Consider the following 27,623-nt stretch of genomic DNA (forward strand, 5'->3'; position numbering starts at 1 on the left):
CTAGATGTGCAAAGGGGCCCAAATTCCTTTTATGAGGGCATTTTTAGACATTTGGATCCCAGACTTCTTCTCACGCTTTAGGGCCCCTAAAATGCCAGGGCAGTATAAATACCCCACATGTGATCCCATTTTGGAAAGAAGACACCCCAAGGTATTCAATGAGGGGCATGGCGAGTTCATAGAAATTTATTTTTTTTGGCACAAGTTAGCGGAAATAGATTTTTTTTTGTTTTTTCTCACAAAGTCTCCCTTTCCGCTAACTTGGGACAAAAATTTCAATCTTTCATGGACTCAATATGCCCCTCACGGAATACCTTGGGGTGTCTTCTTTCCGAAATGGGGTTACATGTGGGGTATTTATACTGCCCTGGCATTTAGGGGCCCTAAAGCGTGAGAAGAAGTCTGGAATATAAATGTCTAAAAAATATTACGCATTTGGATTCCGTGAGGGGTATGGGGAGTTCATGTGAGATTTTATTTTTTGACACAAGTTAGTGGAATATGAGACTTTGTAAGAAAAAACAAAAACAAACAATTTCCGCTAACTTGTGCCAAAAAAAAATGTCTGAATGGAGCCTTACAGAGGGGTGATCAATGACAGGGGGGTGATAAGGGAGTCTATATGGGGAAAAAATAAACGAACCAGCACCTCCACAATAAGTGAATATGAGAACGCAGGTGCACGCTACCTTGGTCTAAACACACTTGGATTAGTAGAACCACAGGTAACAGCACACTGCTAGTAAATTGCACAAAGATATAAGCAAACACTGAAAGAATAAATGCTTGGTGGTCATACTTACTGCAAATGCAGCTAGAAGCTCTTTGCGAATATAATTGATCAAAAATATTTCAGGCCCATCTACCAAATCGACAAGGTAGGTTCTAATCAGATGGGTCCTACTCTAACATGCCTCTCCTGGGCTTACAGCCTACAATCTGGGCAAAGTAGTACCAAGCTGTATCCTACGCATGCCTCTCCCAGGCTGTGAGCCTGCAGTATGGGCTGAGTAGAATACAGCTGTACAAGCTATCTAATTAAAAGCACATGGTAAATGGGCTGGTGGTGCACGGTTCAATCTCACCACCATCGATTTGGTAGATGGGCCCGAAATATTTTTGATCAATTATATTCGCAAAGAGCTTCTAGCTGCATTTGCAGTAAGTATGACCACCAAGCATTTATTCTTTCGGAGTCTATATGGGGTGATCACCCCCCTGTCATTGATCACCCCCCTGTAAGGCTCCATTCAGACGTCCGTATGTGTTTTGCGGATCCGATCCAAGTATCCGTGGATCCGTAAAAAAACATACGGACGTCTGAATGGAGCCTTACAGGGGGGTGATCAATGACACGGGGGTGATCAATGACAGGGGGGTGATCAGGGAGTCTATATGGGGTGATCACCCCCCTGTAAGGCTCCATTCAGACGTCTGTATGTGTTTTGCGGATCCGATCCATGTATCCGTGGATCCGTAAAAAACAATACGGACGTCTGAATGGAGCCTTACAGGGGGGTGATCAATGACAGGGGGGTGATCAGGGAGTCTATATGGGGTAATCACCCCCCTGTCATTGATCACCCCCGTGTAAGGCTCCATTCAGACGTCCGTATGTGTTTTGCGGATCCGATCCATGTATCCGTGGATCCGTAAAAAACATACGGACGTCTGAATGGAGCCTTACAGGGGGGTGATTAATGACAGGGGGGTGATCAATGACAGGGGGGTGATCAAGGAGTCTATATGGGGTGATCAGGGGTTCATAAGGGGTTAATAAGTGACGGGGGGGTGGGTAGTGTAGTGTGGTGCTACTTATTACAGAGCTGCCTGTGTCCTCTGGTGGTCGATCCAAGCAAAAGGGACCACCAGAGGACCAGGTAGCAGGTATATTAGACGCTGTTATCAAAACAGCGTCTAATATAGGTATTAGGGGTTAAAAAAATCGCATCTACAGCCTGCCAGCGAACGATCGCCGCTGGCAGGCTGCAGATCCATTAGCTTACCTTCCGATCCTGTGAACGCGCGCGCCTGTGTGCGCGCGTTCACAGGAAATCTTGCGTCTCGCGAGATGACGCATGGATGCGTCCAGGAGGAATGAATCGACCGCCTCCAGGACGCATCCGTGCGTTAGGCGGTCCGGAGGCGGTTAATGATGCTATTTCATTCGCATGTTTTATTGAATGAATAGCAGTGCCCTTCGATACACAGTGTATTTTATATATCCTCTGCCCTCCTGTCCATTCGATATGGTCGTCCCTCCTATTTGTCTCTCTTCCTGTGATCTTCCTTTACCTGCCAGATATAGAGACCTCCCATGAGACAGGATCCATTTGGATCCATTATGCCTCTAGTAGGAGAGGTTCTGTTTAATATGGATCACTATCTATGGCAGGTATGGCTTCACCTGTTCCGATTTATAGACATTAGTTTTATCTAGATTTGGAGATATCTCATGGGCCCGTGTCCCCGTTTAGATTAGTACCCTAGCATTTGTCACTAATATACTTACTCCCCACTGCCATAGCGAAGGATGACGACAGGAGGAGGCGTGGCCGGCGATAGCGGTCGTGCATGGATTGGCTGCCTGTCAGAAGTAAGTGATGACGGCAGTAGGAGGCGTGGCCGGCGGGAGCGGTCGGACGCCCATTGGATGCCTGTCAGAGGCTTGGCAGTGAGAGGGGAGGATCCATCTACAGTGTCGGGAGGCTCGTTGTTTGCTGCACGCACGCCATCAGAGGCGTGCAGCGTTATAGTCAGCAATTAGATCAAGTGTACTGGCGTGATTGCTGTGTACCCACCATCAGGGTCGCAGTGTATAGTCTCGGCCGGACACTTAGATCAATGCTCCTGATGAATCACCGACACAAGTCGGAAGGGAAACGCGTCGAGCATTAGCACTGCAGTATAGATTTGATACATGCAGGCTGACTCTCTTCCCATTACTGAGCCCCAATAGGGAATACTCCTCCTACATATTGGTCCTATACAACAATAGGGTACGTACTGTCTTGCAGGCATGCTCAACCTGCGGCCCTCCAGCTGTTGCAAAACTACAACTCCCAGCATGCCCGAACAGCCTAACGCTATCAGCCTACAGCAGGGCATTGTGGGAGTTGTAGTTTTACAACAGCTGGAGGGCCGCAGGTTGAGCATGCCTGGATAGGGACTGCAGCCCTGAGGGACTAGTGCAGATTTACTCCTAGGACTGCAGCAGGAGTGTTCCTTTGTTTTCCATACTCCTACACACATAAGGAGTTTTTGTGATAGGGTCAATTTAGGAACCAGCATATTATTCTGAATCAGTTCCAGTTTACCCTATCAGCCTATATTTGTGGAGATAATTTCTTAATAAAATGAAATAAAGTATTTTTAACGTACTTTATTTAGGCAGTAAACAGCGAGAGTGAAAGTAGCCTAAGTAACAAAGAGGGACAGAAGAGGGACACTTGGGAGGCATGTGATCTATAACACCCCATTGCGAGCTAGGTGTGAACGCAGGGACATTGTAGAATATAGGACAGCGCCACCTGCTGCAGAAATGCCATGAGGTCACAAAGAACGTTTCAGACCACGCCTCAGCCACGGTCCCGGCTTCATTCCCGCCCTCATCAGGCCCAATAGCTAGATAGGCTGCACAGGTTTCTGCCGCCTGTGGAAATAGTCAGAATGTACTGTAGGTGAGCGTTCTCCTGCTTTTCAGCATTCTTCCTCACCTATCAGGACCAGGCAAACCTCGAAACCTTAACAATTAGGAGGCTTATGCGCTCGACGTGCGGACAGTTGTGCAGGCGCCACGGAGGGCAGCCCTAGGCTGGCGGAGGCGGGGCGAGTGGGAGGGGCTACACAGTGACAGGCTCGGTGTCTCCTTCACTTTGCCCTCCACTCGCACGCTCCGGACAGGACAGGCCGCTCAGCAGTAACTCCAGGTATTGGCGCGGCCGGCGCTTCGCTTTGGTTTCCCCTCTGGTCACTGGGAGTACGTGACCGGTAGGAGGAGCGGGCAGCGGTGTGCAGCAATGGATCTCTAGGAGCAGGGACGGGAGGTGCTGGGTGTCCAAGGCCTCATGCGCGAGCGGGGCTGTATGCTGCGCCCATGCATTGCCATTGTGTGTATATACGTGGTATGTAATAGCATTCCTCCCTGCGGCCTTGTGTGTCCTCCGGTTGGCATGCTGGAAGTATTAATCACCATATGAGATGTGTGCAGAGAATCCTGCTTAGGAAATGGGTTCACTTCCCGTCTGGATGTGTGCATGCTTTCAACATGGCTGCCCCCACTGTGCGCCTGCATACTCTTGTAGGCTGGGCTATATATAGGATATGTCAGCCCTCGTGTATGACCTTAGCCATGATACACAAGTCCAGGACGTGGGATTACAGACCTGGAGATGATGTATGAGGTGACCAGAGGTGTGAGCCTGGCTCTGTAGATGAGCTGGACCCGTGACAGTCCTCATTACATTCATGCTGTGCCCGCTGACATTCCACAGTGTGGTGAAGGCCATGGCAGAGGAGAGTGCCAAGCTCTGGCAGACTTACATTATAGGACGGCCCCTCCAGATGACAGCTTTTAATGGTTACCAGCATGTTCTCCTCCCACCATACTATATACTGCTAGCCATCTCCTCCTCAGGCAGGGTGTGTTCTGAGTGATCAGTAAAGTATGCAGGAAATAAGCAGATACTGTAACCAAAGCAATGGCTGCTTTATCTGCAGGATATAGACACATGAAAATGGGGGATATGCTCATAGCAACCGGTGTACAGCTGTCAGTATTCAAAACTGCTTAATTTTGTTAATTGCACCACAACTCCGATCTAGTCGGTGTTCAGTAGACACTGCAGAGCACCCAGCGCCACAGCCTATTTCAAACAGTTGATTGGCTGCAGTCGAATCTCCACCAATCTGATATTGATGACCTATCCCGAGAACACCTCTTCAATATGTAAAAAATCTTTTGATGGTAGTGTCCTTAACCACCTCCGGACCGCCTAACGCAGGATCGCGTTCCGGAGGTGGCAGCGCTGCGCACAGTCACGCATATACGCGTCATCTCGCGAGACGCGAGACTTCCTGTGAACGCGCGCTCACAGGAACGGAAGGTAAGAGAGTTGATCTCCAGCCTGCCAGCGGCGATCGTTCGCTGGCAGGCTGGAGATGTGTTTTTTTTAACCCCTAACAGGTATATTAGACGCTGTTTTGATAACAGCGTCTAATATACCTGCTACCTGGTCCTCTGGTGGTCCCCTTTGTTTGGATCGACCACCAGAGGACACAGGTAGCTCAGTAAAGTAGCACCAAGCACCACTACACTACACTACACCCCCCCCCCCCCCGTCACTTATTAACCCCTTATAAGCCCCTGATCACCCCTAATCACCCCTGATCACCCCATATAGACTCCCTGATCACCCCCCTGTCATTGATTACCCCCCTTTCATTGATCAACCCCCTGTAAAGCTCCATTCAGACGTCCGCATGATTTTTACGGATCCACTGATAGATGGATCGGATCCGCAAAACGCATCCGGACGTCTGAATGAAGCCTTACAGGGGCGTGATCAATGACTGTGGTGATCACCCCATATAGACTCCCTGATTACCCCCCTGTCATTGATTACCCCCCTGTCATTGATTACCCCCCTGTCATTGATTACCCCCCTGTAAAGCTCCATTCAGATGTCCGCATGATTTTTACGGATGCACTGATAGATGGATCGGATCCGCAAAACGCATCCGGACGTCTGAATGAAGCCTTACAGGGGCATGATCAATGACTGTGGTGATCACCCCATATAGACTCCCTGATCACCCCCCTGTAAAGCTCCATTCAGATGTCCGCATGATTTTTACGGATGCACTGATACATGGATCGGATCCGCAAAACGCATCCGGTCGTCTGAATGAAGCCTTACAGGGGCATGATCAATGACTGTGGTGATCACCCCCCTGTCATTGATTACCCCCCTGTAAAGCTCCATTCAGATGTCCGCATGATTTTTACGGATGCACTGATAGATGGATCGGATCCGCAAAACGCATCCGGACGTCTGAATGAAGCCTTACAGGGGCATGATCAATGACTGTGGTGATCACCCCATATAGACTCCCTGATTACCCCCCTGTCATTGATTACCCCCCTGTCATTGATTACCCCCCTGTAAAGCTCCATTCAGATGTCCGCATGATTTTTACGGATGCACTGATAGATGGATCGGATCCGCAAAACGCATCCGGACGTCTGAATGAAGCCTTACACGGGCGTGATCAATGACTGTGGTTATCACCCCATATAGACTCCCTGATCACCCCCCTGTCATTGATCACCCCCCTGTCATTGATCACCCCCCTGTCATTGATCACCCCCCTGTCATTGATCACCCCCCTGTCATTGATCACCCCCCTGTCATTGATCACCCCCCTGTCATTGATCACCCCCCTGTCATTGATCACCCCCCTGTCATTGATCACCCCCCTGTCATTGATCACCCCCCTGTCATTGATCACCCCCCTGTCATTGATCACCCCCCTGTCATTGATCACCCCCCTGTCATTGATCACCCCCCTGTCATTGATCACCCCCCTGTCATTGATCACCCCCCTGTCATTGATCACCCCCCTGTCATTGATCACCCCCCTGTCATTGATCACCCCCCTGTCATTGATCACCCCCCTGTCATTGATCACCCCCCTGTCATTGATCACCCCCCTGTCATTGATCACCCCCCTGTCATTGATCACCCCCCTGTCATTGATCACCCCCCTGTCATTGATCACCCCCCTGTCATTGATCACCCCCCTGTCATTGATCACCCCCCTGTCATTGATCACCCCCCTGTCATTGATCACCCCCCTGTCATTGATCACCCCCCTGTCATTGATCACCCCCCTGTCAGGCTCCATTCAGATATTTTTTTGGCCCAAGTTAGCGGAATTTTTATTTTTTTTTCTTACAAAGTCTCATATTCCACTAACTTGTGTCAAAAAATAAAATCTCACATGAACTCCCCATACCCCTCACGGAATCCAAATGCGTAAAATTTTTTAGACATTTATATTCCAGACTTCTTCTCACGCTTTAGGGCCCCTAGAATGCCAGGGCAGTATAAATACCCCACATGTGACCCCATTTCGGAAAGAAGACACCCCCAGGTATTCCGTGAGGGGCATATTGAGTCCATGAAAGATTGAAATTTTTGTCCCAAGTTAGCGGAACGGGAGACTTTGTGAGAAAAAAATTAAAAATATCAATTTCCGCTAACTTGTGCCAAAAAAAAAAAATTTCTATGAACTCGCCATGCCCCTCATTGAATACCTTGGGGTGTCTTCTTTCCAAAATGGGGTCACATGTGGGGTATTTATACTGCCCTGGCATTCTAGGGGCCCCAAAGCGTGAGAAGAAGTCTGGTATCCAAATGTCTAAAAATGCCCTCCTAAAAGGAATTTGGGCACCTTTGCGCATCTAGGCTGCAAAAAAGTGTCACACATCTGGTATCGCCGTACTCAGGAGAAGTTGGGGAATGTGTTTTGGGGTGTCATTTTACATATACCCATGCTGGGTGAGAGAAATATCTTGGTCAAATGCCAACTTTGTATAAAAAAATGGGAAAAGTTGTCTTTTGCCAAGATATTTCTCTCACCCAGCATGGGTATATGTAAAATGACACCCCAAAACACATTCCCCAACTTCTCCTGAATACGGCGATACCACATGTGTGACACTTTTTTGCAGCCTAGGTGGGCAAAGGGGCCCATATTCCAAAGAGCACCTTTAGGATTTCACAGGTCATTTACCTACTTACCACACATTAGGGCCCCTGGAAAATGCCAGGGCAGTATAACTACCCCACAAGTGACCCCATTTTGGAAAGAAGACACCCCAAGGTATTCCGTGAGGGGCATGGCGAGTTCCTAGAATTTTTTATTTTTTGTCACAAGTTAGTGGAAAATGCTTATTTTTTTTTTTTTTTTTCATACAAAGTCTCATATTCCACTAACTTGTGACAAAAAATAAAAACTTCCATGAACTCACTATGCCCATCAGCGAATACCTTGGGGTCTCTTCTTTCCAAAATGGGGTCACTTGTGGGGTAGTTATACTGCCCTGGCATTCTAGGGGCCCAAATGTGTGGTAAGGAGTTTGAAATCAAATTCTGTAAAAAATGACCTGTGAAATCCGAAAGGTGCTCTTTTGAATATGGGCCCCTTTGCCCACCTAGGCTGCAAAAAAGTGTCACACATCTGGTATCTCCGTAATCGGGAGAAGTTGGGGAATGTGTTTTGGGGTGTCATTTTACATATACCCATGCTGGGTGAGAGAAATATCTTGGCAAAAGACAACTTTTGACGAAGCAGAAAATGTATATCGTGGCTCACCCGTATCTGATGTATGATGATGGTGCTATATTTTATGGGAGGTTCACCCGTCCACCCAGTGAAATGAATAAAATATAGAATAAAATAAGCACTCACCACCTGGTATATTGTCAATTGTTTATCTCTTCAAAATATTTAAAAATAGTAGCAACACATATAACATTAATAATATTAAAACATAATTGCATAGATAGCTGGTGAATATGGTTGATGAATACCACTGATCTCTTGGTATCTGGAATATATATCCTGCCTTAGGTATACCTAATACATTAGCACCATGTGAATATTAAATAAATATAAATATAAATATAAACATATAAATATATCAAAAGGTATTCCCAAAAGTGTAAAAAAATAAAAAAGTGTAAAAGAAATATTGAATTGTTTCCTAAAAATGATTCAAGTGTTTCCAAAATTGATAGTTCACAAAAAACAAGTGTCAAGGTAAGAATGTTGAAACAAAGTGTCAAGATAATATTCAATGTAATCAGAATCCTCGTGCAGTATAAAATATCCAGACAAGCAAATTTGAGACCTTAAGGTAGATGTTTAGGGTAGATGTATGAAATCTCCCAATATCCGTCAGTATTTCCAATATTAGCAAACAATATGGCTTGGAGGTTAGAGGTTAGTATATGGGGTTAGGTTTTAGTGTATAGGGATTGCGTCTGGGGCGTCCCCCTGATGCTCACCCTCTTACCTTCCCCTGCGTGCTGTTCACTGCTTTTAGGTGGTCAGTCTCGGTGCGACTCGCTGTGTATCACCGCTGGATATAGTAAAAACGATAGTTGTTCACGGGATCTTTCGGCGTTTGTTTGTTGGTCTCGTGGCCTTCCTCTGACGTTATCAAACCTCGTCTGGTTTGCGTGTCACTCTCCCGGCAACTCTCGTGTTAGCTCGCGGTATATTCGAGCCCCGCTCCTGATTATGGATCAGTGTATGCGTCGATCCGTGTAGGGAGCGATTAGCTCAGATACACTTTCTTTAAATTCTCTCCTAGGTCTAGATGGGTAGTTGGTCCTCTCCAAATCAGGCCAGACGTATTTTTATACAAAGTTGGCATTTGACCAAGATACTTATCTCACCCAGCATGGGTATATGTAAAAAGACACCCCAAAACACATTCCTCAACTTCTCCTGAATACAGAGATACCAGATGTGTGACACTTTTTTGCAGCCTAGGTGGGCAAAGGGGCCCACATTCCAAAGAGCACCTTTCGGATTTCACAGGTCATTTACCTACTTACCACACATTTGGGCCCCTAGAATGCCAGGGCAGTATAACTACCCCACAAGTGACCCCATTTTGGAAAGAAGAGACCCCAAGGTATTCGCTGATGGGCATAGTGAGTTCATGGAACTTTTTATTTTTTGTCACAAGTTAGTGGAATATGAGACTTTGTAAGAAAAAAAAAAAAAAAAAAAAAAAAATCATCATTTTCCGCTAACTTGTGACAAAAAATAAAAAGTTCTATGAACTCACTATGCCCATCAGCGAATACCTTAGGGTGTCTACTTTCCGAAATGGGGTCATTTGTGGGGTGTTTGTACTGTCTGGGCATTGTAGAACCTCAGGAAACATGACAGGTGCTCAGAAAGTCAGAGCTGCTTCAAAAAGCGGAAATTCACATTTTTGTACCATAGTTTGTAAACGCTATAACTTTTACCCAAACCATTTTTTTTTTACCCAAACATTTTTTTTTTATCAAAGACATGTAGAACTATAAATTTAGAGCAAAATTTCTATATGGATGTCGTTTTTTTTGCAAAATTTTACAACTGAAAGTGAAAAATGTCATTTTTTTGCAAAAAAATCGTTAAATTTCGATTAATAACAAAAAAAGTAAAAATGTCAGCAGCAATGAAATACCACCAAATGAAGGCTCTATTAGTGAGAAGAAAAGGAGGTAAAATTCATTTGGGTGGTAAGTTGCATGACCGAGCAATAAACGGTGAAAGTAGTGTAGGTCAGAAGTGTAAAAAGTGGCCTGGTCTTTAAGGGTGTTTAAGCTATAGGGGCTGAGGTGGTTAAAGGGAACCTGTCACCGGGATTTTGTGTATAGAGTTGAGGACATGGGTTGCTAGATGGCCGCTAGCACATCCGCAATACCCACTCCCCATAACTCTGTGTGCTTTTATTCTGTAAAAAAACTAAACGATTTGATACATATGCAAATTAACCTGTTATGAGTCAGGGACAGGACTCCTCTCAGGGAAATTTGCATATGTATCAAATTGTTTTTTTTGTTTTTTTTTACACAATACAAGCACACAGTTATGGGGACTGGGTATTGCGGATGTGCTAGCGGCTAGGGTTAATCTAAGGATGACCCTTTTGATCTCTTATAACCTGAGCAATAATTCTTTGCGTCATCTTCTAAGTTTAAGTTTTTGTGTGTGTTTTTTATTTTTTCCTCTAAGGTAAAAATGGCTGTCCCACCATCTTATGCTGACCTTGGCAAATCTTCTAGAGATGTCTTCAGCAAAGGATATGGTAAGACTACAGTGGCCCTTAATGTAATGCATGATTTTATTTGGTTGTTCTGACTGACCTGACACGGGATGACATGTTGCATGTGAACATGGGTTAATAAGGATATATATATACACTGCACTGGAGTTTCTGCTCATTTTCCATGCAGAGTTTAGTGTGGGTTTTTTACCCAATCTGCACCATAAATCTGCATGTGTTACTTGCAGATTTTCATGTGGTTCTGCCCTAAATCCTTCACTCCTTTTCATTACAAAGGGTGAAATCAATTGACTTGCTGTGGATTTCAGTATATCTGCACTGCAGGGAAAATGGCCACGCAGTGCACATAAGATTTAGAAAATGTCATTTACTTAGCTGGTACTGTATTAGGCTGGGTTCACTTGGGCGAGATTTCCACGCGGGTGCAATGCGTAAGGTGAACGCATTGCACCCGCACTGAATCTGGACCCATTGACTTCTATGAGGCTGTGCAGATGAGCGCTGATTTTCACGCATCACTTGTGCGTTGCGTGAAAATCGCAGCATGCTCTATATTGTCCATTTTTCACGCAACGCAGGCCCCATAGAAGTGAATGGGGCTGCATGAAAATCGCAAGCAAATGCTGGTGCGGTGTGATTTTCACGCATGGTTGCTAAGATGACAGTCTATTCACTGTATTATTTTCCCTTATAACATGGTTATAAGGGAAAATAATAGCGTTCTTTAATACAGAATGCTTAGTAGAAGGTCAATTGAAGGTTAAAAAAATAATAATAATTAACTCGCCGCCTCCTCTTGATCGCGTAGTTGCTGATCTCTTCTTACTACTTTAATCATGAGCTGCCGGCTAAAGGACCTGTGGTGACGTCACATCCCATGGTCCATCACCGTGGTGATGGACCGTGTGATGAGCTCAGTGACGTCACCACAGGTCCTGAAGAAAGAACAGGAGACCGGCAGCTACGCGATCAATTGGAGGAGGTGAGTTAATGTTTTTTATTTTTTTTGAACCCTCAATTGACCTTGTACTAAGCATTCTGTATTAAAGAATGCTATTATTTTCCTTTTTATAACCATGTTATAAGGGAAAATAATTACATCTACACAACCTTGAACCCAAACCTCAACTTCAGTGAAGAAGTTCGGGTCTGGGTGCCACATTCAGTTTTTTCACACACGTGCAAAACACATTGCACCCGCGCGATAAAAACTGAACAACGGAATGCAATCGCAGTCAAAACTGACTGCAATTGCGTACCTACTTGCACGGGTTTGCCGCAATACACCCGGGACACATCCTGAACAAATCCGTCACGCCCGTGTGAACCCAGCCTTACTCTTCAGACTTTCCACCTGAAAGTCCATTTGTAATACGCATTGTATGTATATATCTGAAATAATGTTTAATTTCACCTGATTTGTAGTCAAATTTTTATTTTATTTTTTACATTTACCCATGGGAACTAAGCTAATGCAGACAATTAGCCCTTTTTCCGCGATCTCGTGCTTTCTTTTTTTACATGTGTATTTATGATGAGTTTATTCTAGGTCTGGGCACGCCAGCTGTTGCGAGACTACATTTCCCAGCATGCTCCATTCACTTCTATGAGAGTTCTTAGAAGAGCAGAGCAAGTGTGCATACTGGGAGTTGTAGTTTCACAACAGCTGGAGTGCCGGAGGTTGCCTACCCCTGTTCTAGATGGTTGTTTTTAATGAAATATCTTAATGTTCTTATTCAGGTTTTGGACTGGTGAAACTTGATGTTAAGACCAAGTCTGCGAGCGGAGTGGTGAGTTTTATGCCTCATTAAAGGGGTTGTCTGGTATCTGGAAAGAAACAAGACAACACATGGGCTCCTTCTGCAAACAAGAACTGAGCATTATTTAACTGACATCCCACATTGCCGCTCTGGTTCTTGTGGCCGGACACTGTTTACCTGGCTGCAGTGGTGACATCGTGTGGATAAAATGTGAAAGCTGCAGCTAATCACTGGCCTCCCAGGTACACTGCTGAGGCCGCTGGTTGGCTGTAGCAGTTATTTCTTGTCGACGTGATGTCTTGCAGCTGTGCAGGATCTGTTGGGTAAGTAATGCTCAGTTTTTGTTTGTGGAAGGAGCATATGTGGTGTTTTTTTTTTTTTTTTTTTTTTTTCCCCTGAAACAGAACAATCCCTTTAATTATGTAACCAGAGAGAGTAAACTTCTGTAGTCACGTTTTCTTCATATTAGAGCTTATGTTTGAGATAAAGGGGGTGTATCCTGCAGAGTTAAAGGGAAATTGTCACCACCAAAATCCCTCCTAAACCACCCGCAGTACATCACAGATGAAGCCACCCGGCTTCCAATGATGTCTTTGACTAATTTATCTGATGCGCAAGATAGCAGGAAAACTGCTGTCTGTATGCAAATGAGAAGCTTGAAGTCAAACTTGCCATGTCCCCTTCATGTGTGATTTCCCCAGGGGATTTTGTGCCTCTGCTGTACGATCTTGTTTTTGGCGCCTGTGTAAGCGGCTCTGCTGTAGTGAACTTGGCTTCAGAGGGCTCACTGAACCAGCATTAAAAATAAGATTGTACAGCGCAGGCGTCATGGGCGATCGTGGCAAGCTTGACTTCAAATGTTATGGCTGCTGCCCCTTGACTTCAAGCTCTTCATTTGCATACAGCGAGAGGCGGAATAAAAGTTCTTTTCCTGTGATCTGGTCTCTGGTTACTTTTCTGATGGCATCATTAGAAATCAGATGACTTCAGCTGTGAGGTACTGTGGGTGGTTTAGGGGGCATTTTGGTGGTCACAGGTTCCGTTTAAGAGCCACTACAAAAAGTACCTATCCTGGCTTGTCCTAGCATCAACCCATTCATTGCCAAGCGTGCTGGACATTTTCTACCTCAAGTAGCCAGGACAATACTCAGTTTTAATTTGTACAAATAAAACTTAAATTGCGAAATAATAATAAAACAAAAAAAAACTCTAACCTCCCATATAGTTTTTGGAAATAGACACCCAACACATTGTCAAACTGACCACGTCATGCAATTTGTGTCCAAATGTAATTTTTCGGAAAGTGCATAAGTTGGTAAAAGTGACTCAAGCAGAAGGTAGCCCGCAGTCTGATAATAATCATAGGTTTCATCCTGTAGTCCAATGCTGCATAACCTCAAAAAACACAGTTTTATTCTCAGTCAGCGCTATATTGCCGGACAGCTTGGTCAAGGGGTCAGCGGCCTCCTTGCTTCGAGTCAAGGTAACCACGCCCCCTAACCGTCCCCTCTTGTCTGAGAGTGACAGCCTGCAGTTCGGCTGCGGTTGCCAAAGTCTTGCACATGCGCGGTGCGCTCTGTACTCGTGCGCGATCCCATCTTCTGCCAGGAGTTGAAATTTTGCAATAGATGGAGGGCCGCAGTTTGGGCATGCCTGGCTTAGATCATTTGTATAGCTACCACGACGCTCATATATAATGCTACAGTACAGTGGACATGGCATCTGAGCAGAGGGGGTTGGAGCATCCTGGTTAATGCACTGCCCCAGACGCCTTGTCCGCTCTCTGGTATACCTAATGGATGTGAACAAGATCTAGGTATAGAACAAAGCACTACAGTCAGCCTTAATTTGTCAACTATGGAGTGCTTGACATGGTGGTTTTCCATTTTTGCTTTTTACTTCCTACCTTTCCAGAACCATAACGTAACTTTTTTGTTCACATAGCCGTATGAGGGCTTGTTTATTGTGGGACAAGTTGCACTTTCTAATTTAATATCGCATATGATATAGTGGGAAGCTGGTAAAATAATTCCAATCTTGGAGGAATTGGGGAGGGGGGGAAGCAATTCCGCCAATGAAACTTCCGAAGTCGATTCACATAAAACTTTGTTCCAATACTGTATGGAGCAGGAGCTTCGGAAAGTATTAGGGTACATTCACACGACCGTATTTTTGGCTCTGCATGCGTTCCGCAATTTTGCGGAACGGGTGCGGACCTATTCATTTCAATGGGGCCGCAAAAGATGCAGACAGCACATAATGTGCTGTCCGCATCCGTAGGTCCTTTCCGCAGCCCCGCAAAAAAGATAGAGCATGTCCTATTCTTGTCTGCAATCGCGGACCAGAATAGGCATTTCTATCATGGGGCCGGCTACATTCATACGGCCGGTATCTGTGTTTTGCGGACCGCAAAACACATACGGTCGTGTGAATGTAGCCTTAGACTGTATTGGCTCCGATGAGCCCGAAGTTATTGCTTTGCAAAGTCTTCATAAATTTGTACTGTAAAAAATAAATAAATTCCTGAACTCTGGTTCGGTTCCAAGTTCAGACTTTGCGGAGCAATAACTTGGGTTCATCGGAGCCAATACATTCTAATACTGTACGGAGCAAAGTTTTATGCAAATTGACTTTGGATGTTTCATCTGAAGTCAATTCGCTCATCCCTGGCCAAAATTTTTGGGGCTTTGTTTTTAGTGTTCACTACTCAGTAAAATTGACCTGTTCCCTTTATTCTCTGGGTCAGTACAATTACACTGATACCACATAGTATTTATTTTTTTAATACAGAAATTTTGAACGTGGGCGACTTGAATTTTTTATTTTTTTTTGAGCCCTCAAATGGACCCCAACATGCAATTATTAGATTACAACTTGGATAAATTAAGTTGTTGTAGTTTTATTCCAGCCGCCTCTCAGCAGAGGATAGATCATCAGTTTAAATAAACTGCAGAACCCCTTTAATGAGAGCACTAAACTAGTTTTCTATTGGCTAACACGGTACCAGACTTCTTTCTTCTGACAAAACTGGAGTGAGTGGTGTGTAAAAATGCAAAAAGTCACAAGCCCTATTTTTGTGACTTTTATCACACCTTCACTCCAGAATTCTGGCGTAAAATCGGGACCTATGTATACAGTGGTAAAAATGCCAGTCAGTATGTATGATTGTTCATAGATTATGTATACAAGCTCGCTCTACTGCTCCATTAATATGGGGTACTTGTTGTACAGATGATCATTTGGTTGATGGTGCTCTCTCCCAAAACCTACTGTTTGGCCAAGCAGGCATGTTTTCTGACTGAGGAGAGTGGAGTAAGCTGCTGATACACTTATGAATAATCTCCAAGAACAATAGGATTGGCATGTTCAAATCCAAGTCAGGAGCACCCCATAAACATAAGGGTGTTTGACTTTATTTTCTTCTGTATTTCATGAATATTGTCTACTTATTTTTCAGGAATTTACAACATCAGGCTCATCAAACACAGACTCTGGGAAAGTGAATGGTAGCTTAGAGACCAAATACAAGTGGGGAGAGTATGGACTTACTTTTACAGAGAAATGGAACACAGATAATACTTTGGGGACAGAAATTACTATTGAAGACCAGGTAAGAAGCATTTTGCCTGTTTGTTATTTAGATTTTGAGCAGCATATAGTCTTTTAATATCAGTCTATACATTGAACTTTATAGTGTACCTGTTAATATGAATGCATCCAGAATTGTGGGTTCTGTAAGTTCTTCTTTTGTGGCTTTTCCTAATGTAGTGCTGCTTCCTCTCACAGCGTGCAGTATCGCCTCTCTTCCTCGCCGTGTACTGTTTTTTTTAGTGAATAGAAAGGGTTTTGAACGTGTACGTGCTTTTTGCACACAGGGGAAGGAATACTAAAAGCTCCAGGAATGTTAAATTGTTAGTTCATCCCCAGTAATCATGAAAAATACTTTCATTGTAAGATTTGAGGGTTTAGATGAGTCTCAGGTTTTTATTTTTTTATTTCCTTTTACAGCTTGCTAAAGGCCTAAAGCTGATGTTTGACACAACATTTTCACCGAACACAGGGTGAGTATTTTTTATTTTTATAATTCAGTGTAGGTCCTGCGGTAAACAGTGAGAAGGCCACGCCACTGCCTTCTCAAACAGCTGATCGGCGGGGCTCCTGGGTGTCGGACCCCTGCTGGTCAGATGCTGATTATCTATCCAGAGGATAGATCATCAGTTAAAAAAAAAACTGCAGAACCCCTTTAAAGGAAATATGTCATCAGAAAATGATCTGTTTAAATCACTTTTTTATGTTTAACCTAATTTTTTTTAATATTTGTTTTTAATTTTTCATGTCACTTTGTTTAAATTTTAAACTAAAACCAAAAATCCTTCAGTTTTTGCACTTGCCACTATGTCTAATAATTGCCGCCACTTCTTGGTTTATAAAGATTAATTAATTAACTTGAGTTAACTCATTCTAATCCTGCCTGTAAATGATGCCACCTCTGTGTACAGATTGATAATCTCCTATTGTGAATGGTGGATTCTGTCTTCTTATTTATTCTTTCCTTGTACAATTACCTTTGCACAGGTCACAGAGCATGCCTAGAAAACTCTCCCATAAAAGTCAGGTCCCCTCCTGACCATTGTCTGGCCCCTGGGCTGCCGTAAATTACTTTTCCTAATGCTTTGTAAATGCTGTTAGGAACAGAGCAGGCAAGATGGCCGCCCTCATAATCATGTTCCGGAAATAAAATTAAAAAAATCTACAATCAGAAAAAAAATTCTGTCTCCCTCTCACTAAACTCTTGCCCTTTCAGTCCTAAATGCTGCAGCCAGGCTCATCTATCCATCCAACCGCTACACTGATGCTACTAGTCTGTGCCAGTCACTTCACTGGATGCCCATCCACCACAGAATACAGTTCAAACTTCTCACCCTCACCCACAAAGCTCTCCACAGTACTGCACCTCCATACTACATCTCCCTCATCTCCATCTATCTCCGTTCTGTTAGCGACCTAAGATTAATAACCTCCATATTTCATACCTCACTCCCGTCTTCAAGACTTTTCTCGAGCTGCACCTACTCTCTGGAATACTCCGCCCAGGAATACTAGGTCAATTCACAACTTCTCCACCTTAAAAACACATCTTTTCAGGCAGGCTTATCAAGCTACCTAAAATGACTTTTCCCAGACTAAACCTTTCCCCCACCAACTCCTCTGGCCTAAATTCGATCCTCTAGTAGTCCCAAACCCGAAGCAGATTGGCCAGCACCACTCCTGTCAGTTCAATAATGGCTCAAATCCTACTTATCACAATCAACTACCTTATGTGTCACCCCCAATTCCTCATAGATTGTAAGCTCTTGCGAGCAGGGCCCTGACTCCTAGGGTTTCAGTTGCATATTAGCCAGTTACGTTTGTTTTGTTCATGAACCCTATGAATTTGTAAAGCGCTGCTGGGAGTTATTGCCTGATTGGAGTCGGTAAGGAATTTTTTATTCCCCTAAAGTGAGGAAAATTGGCTTCTACCTCACAGGGTTTTTTTTTTTTTTTTTGACTTCCTCGAACTGGATGGACAAATGTCTTTTTTCGGCCTTATGTACTATGTAATATGGTGGCGCTATATAAATACATTTTATTATTATAGATTAGAAAAAAATGCCCATATCTGTTTTTAACTGACAGATAACATTTTTGGTGGCACATTTCCTTTTGAGTTTGGATTCTCGAAGGTTATAGAGACTGGTTCCATTTTTTTTCATGTAAAATGGAAGCCTTGAAACTTCCCTTTATGCGCATTTTTCACATGTCGAACATGCTGTCAGTTTTCTGGACTGTTCCATTTTTGCACTTGTTACAATTAATTTATTTTTAACTCCTGATGCTTTCCATGCAAGTGGTCATCTATGAAAAGTATGCTTGCTCTGTCTACTCTAGATTGGAACTATTCTGGCTCTTGAATGTCTATATGCCAGATTAACAAAATGTCTGTCACATGCAATTCTTTTGGAAACTCGTCATTTGTTTCCGTAAATTACCATTAATACATTTTTTGTTTAATCAGCAAGAAGAGTGGTAAGGTTAAAGCTGCCTACAAGCAGGAGTATGTGAACCTTGGCTGTGATGTGGACTTCGATTTTGCTGGTCCTGCCATCCATGGCTCAGCTGTGGTCGGCTATGATGGTTGGCTTGCCGGTTATCAGATGACCTTTGATAGTGCCAAATCAAAGTTGACCAAGAATAACTTTGCAGTCGGTTACAAGACAGGAGACTTCCAACTTCACACAAACGTGTAAGTATATTTCAAGATTGTCTTCTAATCCATGCAGTTATTTTTTTTATTTATTTTTTTACCCTATAAGACGCACCGACCCATAAGATGCACCTAGGTTTAGTGGAGGACAACAAGAAAAAATAATTTTCGTTAGACCTCAGATCAGACCCCCAATTTTAATAAGACCCCAAGAAGACCTCAGATCAGACCCACGATCAGACCTCAGCTCAGACCCCAATGTGAATGACCCCCCCCCCAATCGGACCTCACATCAGCCCCTACTGCCTCTCATATTGGCCCCCATTGCCTCAATGACCAAGCTCAAAGATCAAGCAGTGCTTGGGAAAAACTGTTAAGGGGTTAAAATAGGTTCCCGGCCTTAGGATCCATTCACGCATCCGTGTGTGTTTTGCGGATCAGCGGAAAACACTGACACCGGCAATGTGCATTCCGCATTTTGCGGACTGCACATCGCCGCCACTATAATAGAATATGCCTAATCTTGTCCGGAATAGCGGACAAGAATAGGACATGTTCTATTTTCGAGAACGGAAATGCGGGTCCGCATTTCTGGATGTGGGCCGCACTTCGTGCGGCCCCATAGAAATGTATGGGTCCGCTAAATGCGGAACAGAATTGCGGACTGGTGAATGGACCCTTAGAGAAGCCCTTTAAACAGTTATTATGAAATCATAGATCTCTATTTTCTGGAGACTGCCCCTCATTTTATTCTACCTAGAATAGAATTGGAAATTCCACCATGTCTTCTTGTGTGTAGGCAGATGATACCCATGAACTATAGACCTTTACCTGTTGTAAATCAGATCAGCCCCTATTGCCTCATGTTTAATAAAATAAACCACTTTACCTCTCCTGCTCCTCACCGTCTGCACTCTTCCTCCTCCTATTGTCAGCTGTGCTGTTAAAAGGGGTGCACAGCGTGAGGTCACAGAGTGCCCTCACTCTGTGCACAGCCCACAGCCGAGCACCAGGAAGCGGTGAGTACAGAGCCTTCTCCGCTTCCTGGTCCTCCGTTACTAATGACCGCTTCCATAATGGAAGTGCTACTTGGTATTCGCCCCATAAGACGCAGGGGCATTTTCCCCCCACTTTTGGGGGGGGGGGGGAAATGCGTCTTATGGCGGCTACAAATATGCTAATTCAACATCTCCTCGTGGTTGGTCAGGCGCAATTGGGGACATGGTCCCAGGTCTTTCTCTGGCAGTAACACCTCTATGGTTTAGGAAAACAAACAACTTATTCTGTGGTTATTTTATGTATTTAAAGGGTTTCTATCACCTCGTTTTGACATAATTAGCTATCAGACACTAGCAATCCGCTAGTGTCTGCTCTACCAAACAATGCTATTATAATATCTTTGTGTGCAGCCGTTTGCCTAAAAAACGAACTTTTATTGATATGCTAATGTGCCTCTAGGTGTTATGGGGGCGTCTTTTCAGCACCTAGAGGCTCGGTCTACTCACACAAAATGCCGCCCAGCGCGTCCCTCCAGCCCGCCCATCTCCTCTGGAATGCGATCCTCCCTCTGAGCCAGCGGACGAATTCTCGCGCCTGCACAGATATCTCCACTGCGCCTGCTCCAAGGAACAGACTACGCCCGGCAGCAAGCAGTGGAAATGTCTGTGCAGGGAGCGGTCAGACATTCACTGCGCCTGCGCCGAATACAGACGCGCAGGCGCGAGAATTCGTCCTCTGACTCAGAAGGAGGATCGCATTCCAGAGGAGATAGGCGGGCTGGAGGGACGCGCTGGGCGGCATTTTGTGTGAGTAGACCGAGCCTCTAGGTGCTGAAAAGACGCCCCCCTAGCACCTAGAGGCTCATTAGCGTATCAATAAAAGTTCGTTTTTTAGGCAAACTGCTGCACACAAAGGTATTATAATAGCATTGTTTGGTAGAGCAGACACTAGCGGATCGCTAGTGTCTGATAGTTAATTATGTCAAAACGAGGTGATAGAATTTGACTTCGGAATTAAAGGGTTTCTATCTTATATATTTGATTCAGCAGTCTAAAAAATGTATATATCAACTAAGATATATGACCACTGAGGCCTAAGTATAACAAGGTTCTGGTTGGGTTGTAGTGGGAAATTTTAAGAAGCTGTCTTGTTGTAGCTAAGGCTACTTTCACATTTGCAGCACAGCATTCCGGCAGGCTGGTCCAGCAGAGAACAGCCTGCCAGAGATCTCTGGATCCGGCAATGCCAGATGCTAACGGAATGCCCGCTGGCCCCATTAACTATAATGGGTTCCATTGGAGATCCAGCCACATCCCGGCAAATATGCAGAGAATCGGTCGGACAGAAACCACTGCACAGCGGTTTTTGTCTGGCAGATTCCTGGCATTCTGGGCTGGAACCACCTGACTAAAGGCTTTACTGGATATGTGAAAGTAGACTAAAAACAAACATGACAGCAACCTCTGTATGGGAGAGAGCCTGGCTTTAGCATAGTTGCTCATGTTGTGGATACATTTAGCAAAGTGCTAAAGATATATTGTAATCTTGTAGTTTTCGAAAGGATAATTGTGTATTTCTGAATGTAGTAATGTCTAATTGTACTTGCACATTGAACTATACTGACCTGTGTACTCTACCGTCTCTCTTCAGCAATGATGGGTCTGAGTTCGCTGGTTCCATCTATCAGAAAGTTAGTGATAAATTGGAGACAGCAGTAAACCTTGCTTGGACATCTGGGAACAACAGTACCCGCTTTGGAATTGCTGCTAAATACCAGTTGGACTCTCATGCATCAATCTCTGTGAGTATTGAATTAGCACCGCAGTTTAGTTTGTACGACCAGAGGTGCTTGTGCGTGTTCACCATATGTGACCACCAAAAACATTGAATCTCTTAACCCTTCCCCGCACTGTACATGTACAGCACTGGGAGGGCTTTCAAACATGGTGCATGTGCCATGGCCGGCGGGTCTCTGCTGTTTCAAACAGAGGCCTGTGGATCATGTCCGTGACAAGCAATAATGCCAATTGTAGTCATTAAAGCCTATTGATGCCATGGTCAAATGCGTCTACGACATCTAAATAACATGGAAGTGCAAGCTTCAGGATCTTTTGCTAAGACCGGCACCTCTAGTCAGCAATCGCAGATGCCGTCATTAATAATAGTACGCATAGTCTCTCTGAAGAGACCAAGTGTATTAGAGCTGCAGTTCCTATGTTGGCCAGCAGGTGGCTAACATAGGATATCTGCAAAATCAGCCTATACTGTATCTTAAAGGGTTTCTACCACCAGAAATACTGTTATGTAGCTGACTGACATTAGCGATGCGCTAATGTCAGCACTACATAACAGTATGTTTTTTACCTTTTCTCCCTGCAGCCGTTTTGGTTAAAAAAAGCACTTTTATAATATGCTAATGAGCCTCTAGGTGCTATGTGGGTGTAAAATCAGCACCTAGAGGCTCCGTCCACTCACCCTTTATCCCGCCCAGGTCCTCTGTTCTGCCCGCCCCTCTCCTATTGATTGATGGCACGGTCCGCCGCATTGCTGCCGAAATACCGCACCTGCGCCGTTCACTTCTGTATTCGGCGCAGTGAGTGAAGGCCGCTTTCCTGATGCCAGCTTCCTCACTGTGACGTAGTTGCCGCAGTGAGGAATCTGGCACCAGGAGCGCATCATTCACTCACTGCGCCGAATACAGAAGTGAATAGCGCAGGTGCAGGATTTCGCACAGCAATGCGGTGGACCGTGCAATCAATCAAGAGGAGCGGGGCGGGCAAAAAAGAGGACCTGGGCGGGATAAAGGGTGAGTGGAAGGAGCCTCTAGATGCTGATTTTACGCCCACCTAGCACCTAGAGGCTCATTAGCATATTATAAAAGTGTTTTTTTTTTACCAAAAACGGCTGCAAGGAGAAACGTAAACATACTGTTATGTAGTGCTGACATTAGCGCATCGCTAATGTCGGCACATAACAGTATTTCTGGTGGTAGAAACCCTTTTAAATATAAAAATTGTAATCACCCCCTCTCTCCCTTCTCTAAAATAAAAAATACATACACAATAAAAAAATAGGGCATCACTGCTTCTGAAAATGCCCTTACTATTAAAATATAAAAATATTTATCCCATATGGTGTAATGGAAAGTGTATAAACGTCTGATTCTTCTTCTTTTTTTTTTTTTTTTTTTTGTGCTTCTTACCCAAAAAATTGGATCAAAAAGTCATACACGCCATGTATCAATAAAAACGATAGAACGTCCCGCAAAAAAAATTAGCCCCCACAGCTCAGTAGACATAACAATAAAAAAGTTATGGGGGTTAGAATATGGCCATGTAAAATAAATTTTACCCTAAAGTTTTTCTTTCAGTATTAAAACACAAGAAAACGAACCATATGTGGTATTGTTCTAATCCTTCTGACCCAGAGAATAAAGGGCACAGTTCAGTTGTTTTGCATAGAGAATGCCGTAAGGACAAAACCCATAAAACTGTGGCTTAATTGTTTATTTTTTTTTCCAATTCTACCCTATTTGTAATTTTTTCACTTTATTGTGTGGCATTAGAAAGCACAACTTATCCTGCAAAAAAAAATAAGCCCTCATACGGCTATGTGAACAGAGAAATAAAAAATGTTATGGCTCCGGGAAAACGGGGAAGAAAAACGAAAATGCAAAAATGAAAAAACCTCCGGTATCCAAGGGGTTGTCTTACTTGAGCAAATAGCATTTGTTCTGTAGAGGAAGTTTATACAAGGCACTTATTAATGTATTGTTATCCATATTGCTTGCTGGATAAATTTTTCCATGACATTATATACTGCACATTTCCGTGGTTATGACCACCCTGCAATCCAGCAGCAGTGGCCATGCTTGCATACTATAAGAAAAAGCACTGGCCTATGTGCACCTCCAAAGCCCCGGCCATGGAAACGAGCAGTGCATAATATGAAGGAAAAATGAATCCAGCCAACAAAGGAAGCAATATGAATAATAATACATTAGTAAGTGCCTTTTATTAACTTCCCCTATGTAATAAATGCCATTTGCTGTATTTGAAGGGGGAGATGTTTAACATAAAATGTACAAAGGACTATAATCTAACTAAGATGTGTTTATTTCAATTAGACAAAGGTGAACAATGCCAGCCTTGTTGGAGTAGGGTACACCCAGACTCTCAGGCCAGGTGAGTGCTGGAACTGTTCTTCGATTGTAAGGAATCTGACTGTTAGCGATTATTTATATTTTGGAGATTTAAATGGCTAATAATCATAAGACCACTAGGAAGCTGTAGGGAGAAGCACACTGTCCCAGTGGCTACACACCAAGTAATTGTTTCATGTAATTTTCCCCTCCAAGCTGGCCTTTAGAGAAGACAACAGCTCCGTAGTGGGTGTTCCGATCAAACATGGCATGTTATTTCTCTGTACGACTGTATTCTGCCATAGGCATCTAAGGGCTCTTTCACACTTGCGTTCTTGTCTTCCGGCATAGAGTTCCATCGTCGGGGCTCTATGCCGGAAGAATCCTGATCAGGATTATCCTAATGCATTCTGAATGGAGAGAAATCCGTTCAGGATGCATCAGGATGTCTTCAGTTCCGGAACGGAACGTTTTTTGGCCGGAGAAAATACTGCAGCATGCTGCGCTTTTTGCTCCGGCCAAAAATCCGGAACACTTGCCGCAAGGCCGGATCCGGAATTAATGCCCATTGAAAGGCATTGATCCGGATCCGGCCTTAAGCTAAACGTCGTTTCGGCGCATTGCCGGAGCCGACATTTAGCTTTTTCTGAATGGTTACCATGGCTGCCAAGACGCTAAAGTCCTGGCAGCCATGGTAAAGTGTAGCGGGGAGCGGGGGAGCAGTATACCTACCGTCCGTGCGGCTCCCCGGGCGCTCCAGAGTGACGTCAGGGAGCCCCAAGCGCATGGATCATGTGATCGCATGGATCACGTCATCCATGCGCATGGGGCGCTCTGACGTCATTCTGGAGCGCCCCGGGGAGCCGCACGGACGGTAAGTATACTGCTCCCCCGCTCCCCGCTCCTACTATGGCAACCAGGACTTTAATAGCGTCCTGGGTGCCATAGTAACACTGAACGCATTTGGAAGACGGTTCCGTCTTCAAATGCTTTCAGTACACTTGCGTTTTTCCGGATCCGGCGTGTAATTCCGGCAAGTGGAGTACACGCCGGATCCGGACAACGCAAGTGTGAAAGAGGCCTAAAGCATGTCGGTAACTATAATAGGGCTACATTGAAGTCTGTGGCTGCTATTTTACAGCTTCATATGCCTCTGGGGGCTTTGGAGCCATCACATGTAAGTCTGTAGTTAGTCTATTCGCACCAGCAATGGCTTCGGAATAATTCAGCTAATTACATTATATCTGATTGCCAGATATACTTTCTTCACCTTTTGTTTGTTCATCTTTAGATTTATTTATTTTTGTGTAGTTGCATTTGTCAGGAAAGTTATAATGCTAAGAATTTTTAAAGGTGTTTTTCCTGGAGTTAAATATTGAAAACCTACAGTATCTTTAGGATACGTCTTCAATATCTGATCAGAGGGTTAGGCTCCTGGCACTCCTGCTAATCAGCTGTTTGAAGGGGCCTGGGACATTGTGTCCACTTGTCACATAGCCGTTGTGCAGCTTATTCCCTTTTGAAGTGAATGAGATTGAGCTGCAATATGAAGCACAGCCACTAAACAATGTACAGCAGTGTTTGGTAATGCTATGAAGAGGATCAAACAGATTGGCGGGGGTGCCAGAGGTTTGACCCCCCCCCCCCCCAATTAGATATTGATGACCTTTCCTGAGGATAGGTCCTCAATATTTAATTCCTGTGAAATCCCTGTAACCGTGTTAGGGCTGTAAAACGGCTGTCTTCTCCCAAGGCCAGTAGTTTTTTAGTTTTTTTTGATAAAAGGTGAGTCTTCAGCCTTATGCAATAATATTTGACTTTTGTGTGTTAGGCTACTTTCACACCAGTGTTTTTGCTGGATCCGTCATGGATCAGCAAAAAACGCTTCTGTCATAATACAACTGTGTCTTCATCTGTTCTGAACGGATCCGGTTGTATTATCTCTAAAATAGCCAAGACTGATCCGTTTCTAAAACCATTGTAAGTCAAAAGGGCATGGATCTGTTTTCTTTTGTCTCTGAGAAAATGGATCTGACACTATTGACTTACATTGTGTCATGACGGATCCATCTTGCTCCACACCACATTGTGGACAGAAAAACGCTTCTTGCAGCGTTATTCTGTCCGCGACGGGGATGCAACCAAATGGAAAGCTTTCTGGTGCACTCAGTTCCCTTTAGTTCTGTTTTTTGTCCCCATTGACAATTAATGGGGACAAAACAGAAATGGATCCTCTGACTGATCTCAATAGCGGAAAGGGAAAGCACAGATGTGAAAGTAGACACAGTTGGGTTTTTATCCAGGTACACTTTCTCTGGATGATGTATCGGAGACTCTATTCTCCTTAGAAGGGAGAGAAATTGTTCTGAGATCAAGCATCCAACGAAGAACGCTTTTAGCATACCATATTGTGTGTGTGTGTGTGTGTGTGTGTGTGTGTGTGTGTGTGTGTGTGTGTGTATATACAGTTTTGTATTGGAAGCCAAACTGCATACGGTCTGGAGTTTTCTTACTATATCGATTATTTAATTAAAGGGGTTCTGAAGTTATTTAGTGATCTATCCTCTGGATAGATCACAATCATCTGATCGGCAGTTGGGGTCCTACACCCGGGATCACTGCCGATCAGCTGTTTGAGAAGGCAGTGGCGCTGGCAGTAGTACCGTGGCCTCCTTGCTGTTTACCGCAGGCCCAGTGACGTCACGACTAGAATCAGTGGCCTGGGTGGGTCTAAGCTCCATTCAAGTGAACAGAGCTTAGTCCCGCCCGGGCCATTGATACTAATAGAGGATAGATCATCAGTTTAAAAAAACTGCAGAACCCCTTTAAAGACAAGTTAGCGGGTTTTTATATTCTTTTTAAAGAATGTGCTCTCTTGACTTCATACAGGAAAATGTTGAATGACCAAATGCACTTTTTTTTTTTTCTTTCTTTCTTTCAAGAAATGATTGCAGTGATGTGTTTAACTGATTATTTAAACTTTTTATTTTATTTTATTTTTTGTCTTTTCTCAGGTGTCAAACTGACTCTTTCTGCATTGGTAGATGGAAAGAATATAAATGCTGGTGGCCACAAACTTGGCATAAGCCTGGAATTGGATGCTTAAGCTTTTTATCCTCTGCTATTTGCAATTACCAAGGGATATCCAGGAAACAAGGCCTTACCTAATATATTTGTTTCATAATCATAACCAGCAAAGCTTATTTTGCCTCCTTCTGTTCTCTCCTTCCCAGTTCATAGGACAGGAGCTGCACTGAGGTAGAATTTCTATACTTTCTGGATGAGCCTAGTTAAATTTGGCAGTAGCTTCCCTCTTGGGATCCTACAGAGAAGCACTCCCTTAAACGTTATTTATATGTGTATTTAACTATTAGGCAGTGCTTCCCATCATGGTTTATATAGACCTCTGAAGAGAGGAAACACAAAATGTACATGTGTATGCATGTTTGTTTTTATGTTCCTTTTTAACATTTAATAACGCTAAGTCCGACACAAATCTCGAAGCCCTAGATCTGCTCATCCAGAAGGACAACAGTTTTGAGTAAGACACCTTTATTTTGTGAGGGTTTTTGATATCCCAAAACAGGAAAAATATGAATAAAACTAACTTACATGTGCAACTTG

The 27,623-nt window shown here is 44.0% G+C and overlaps 1 protein-coding gene across 1 annotated transcript; it reads left to right on the plus strand.

Moving 5' to 3' along the window:
* Positions 1 to 3,797: 3,797 nt before the first annotated feature.
* On the plus strand, positions 3,798 to 27,623 carry VDAC2 (voltage dependent anion channel 2). Its single transcript, XM_040435406.1, has 9 exons — positions 3,798 to 3,929; positions 10,804 to 10,876; positions 12,596 to 12,645; positions 16,073 to 16,225; positions 16,624 to 16,676; positions 18,671 to 18,898; positions 21,509 to 21,659; positions 23,985 to 24,042; positions 27,014 to 27,623. The coding sequence occupies exons 2-9, from the start codon at positions 10,810 to 10,812 to the stop codon at positions 27,103 to 27,105; spliced, it is 852 nt and encodes a 283-aa protein (XP_040291340.1). The 5' UTR covers positions 3,798 to 3,929; positions 10,804 to 10,809; the 3' UTR covers positions 27,106 to 27,623.

The sequence above is a fragment of the Bufo bufo genome, chromosome 6 (assembly GCF_905171765.1).
Source record: "Bufo bufo chromosome 6, aBufBuf1.1, whole genome shotgun sequence".
Taxonomy (NCBI): Eukaryota; Metazoa; Chordata; class Amphibia; order Anura; family Bufonidae; genus Bufo; species Bufo bufo.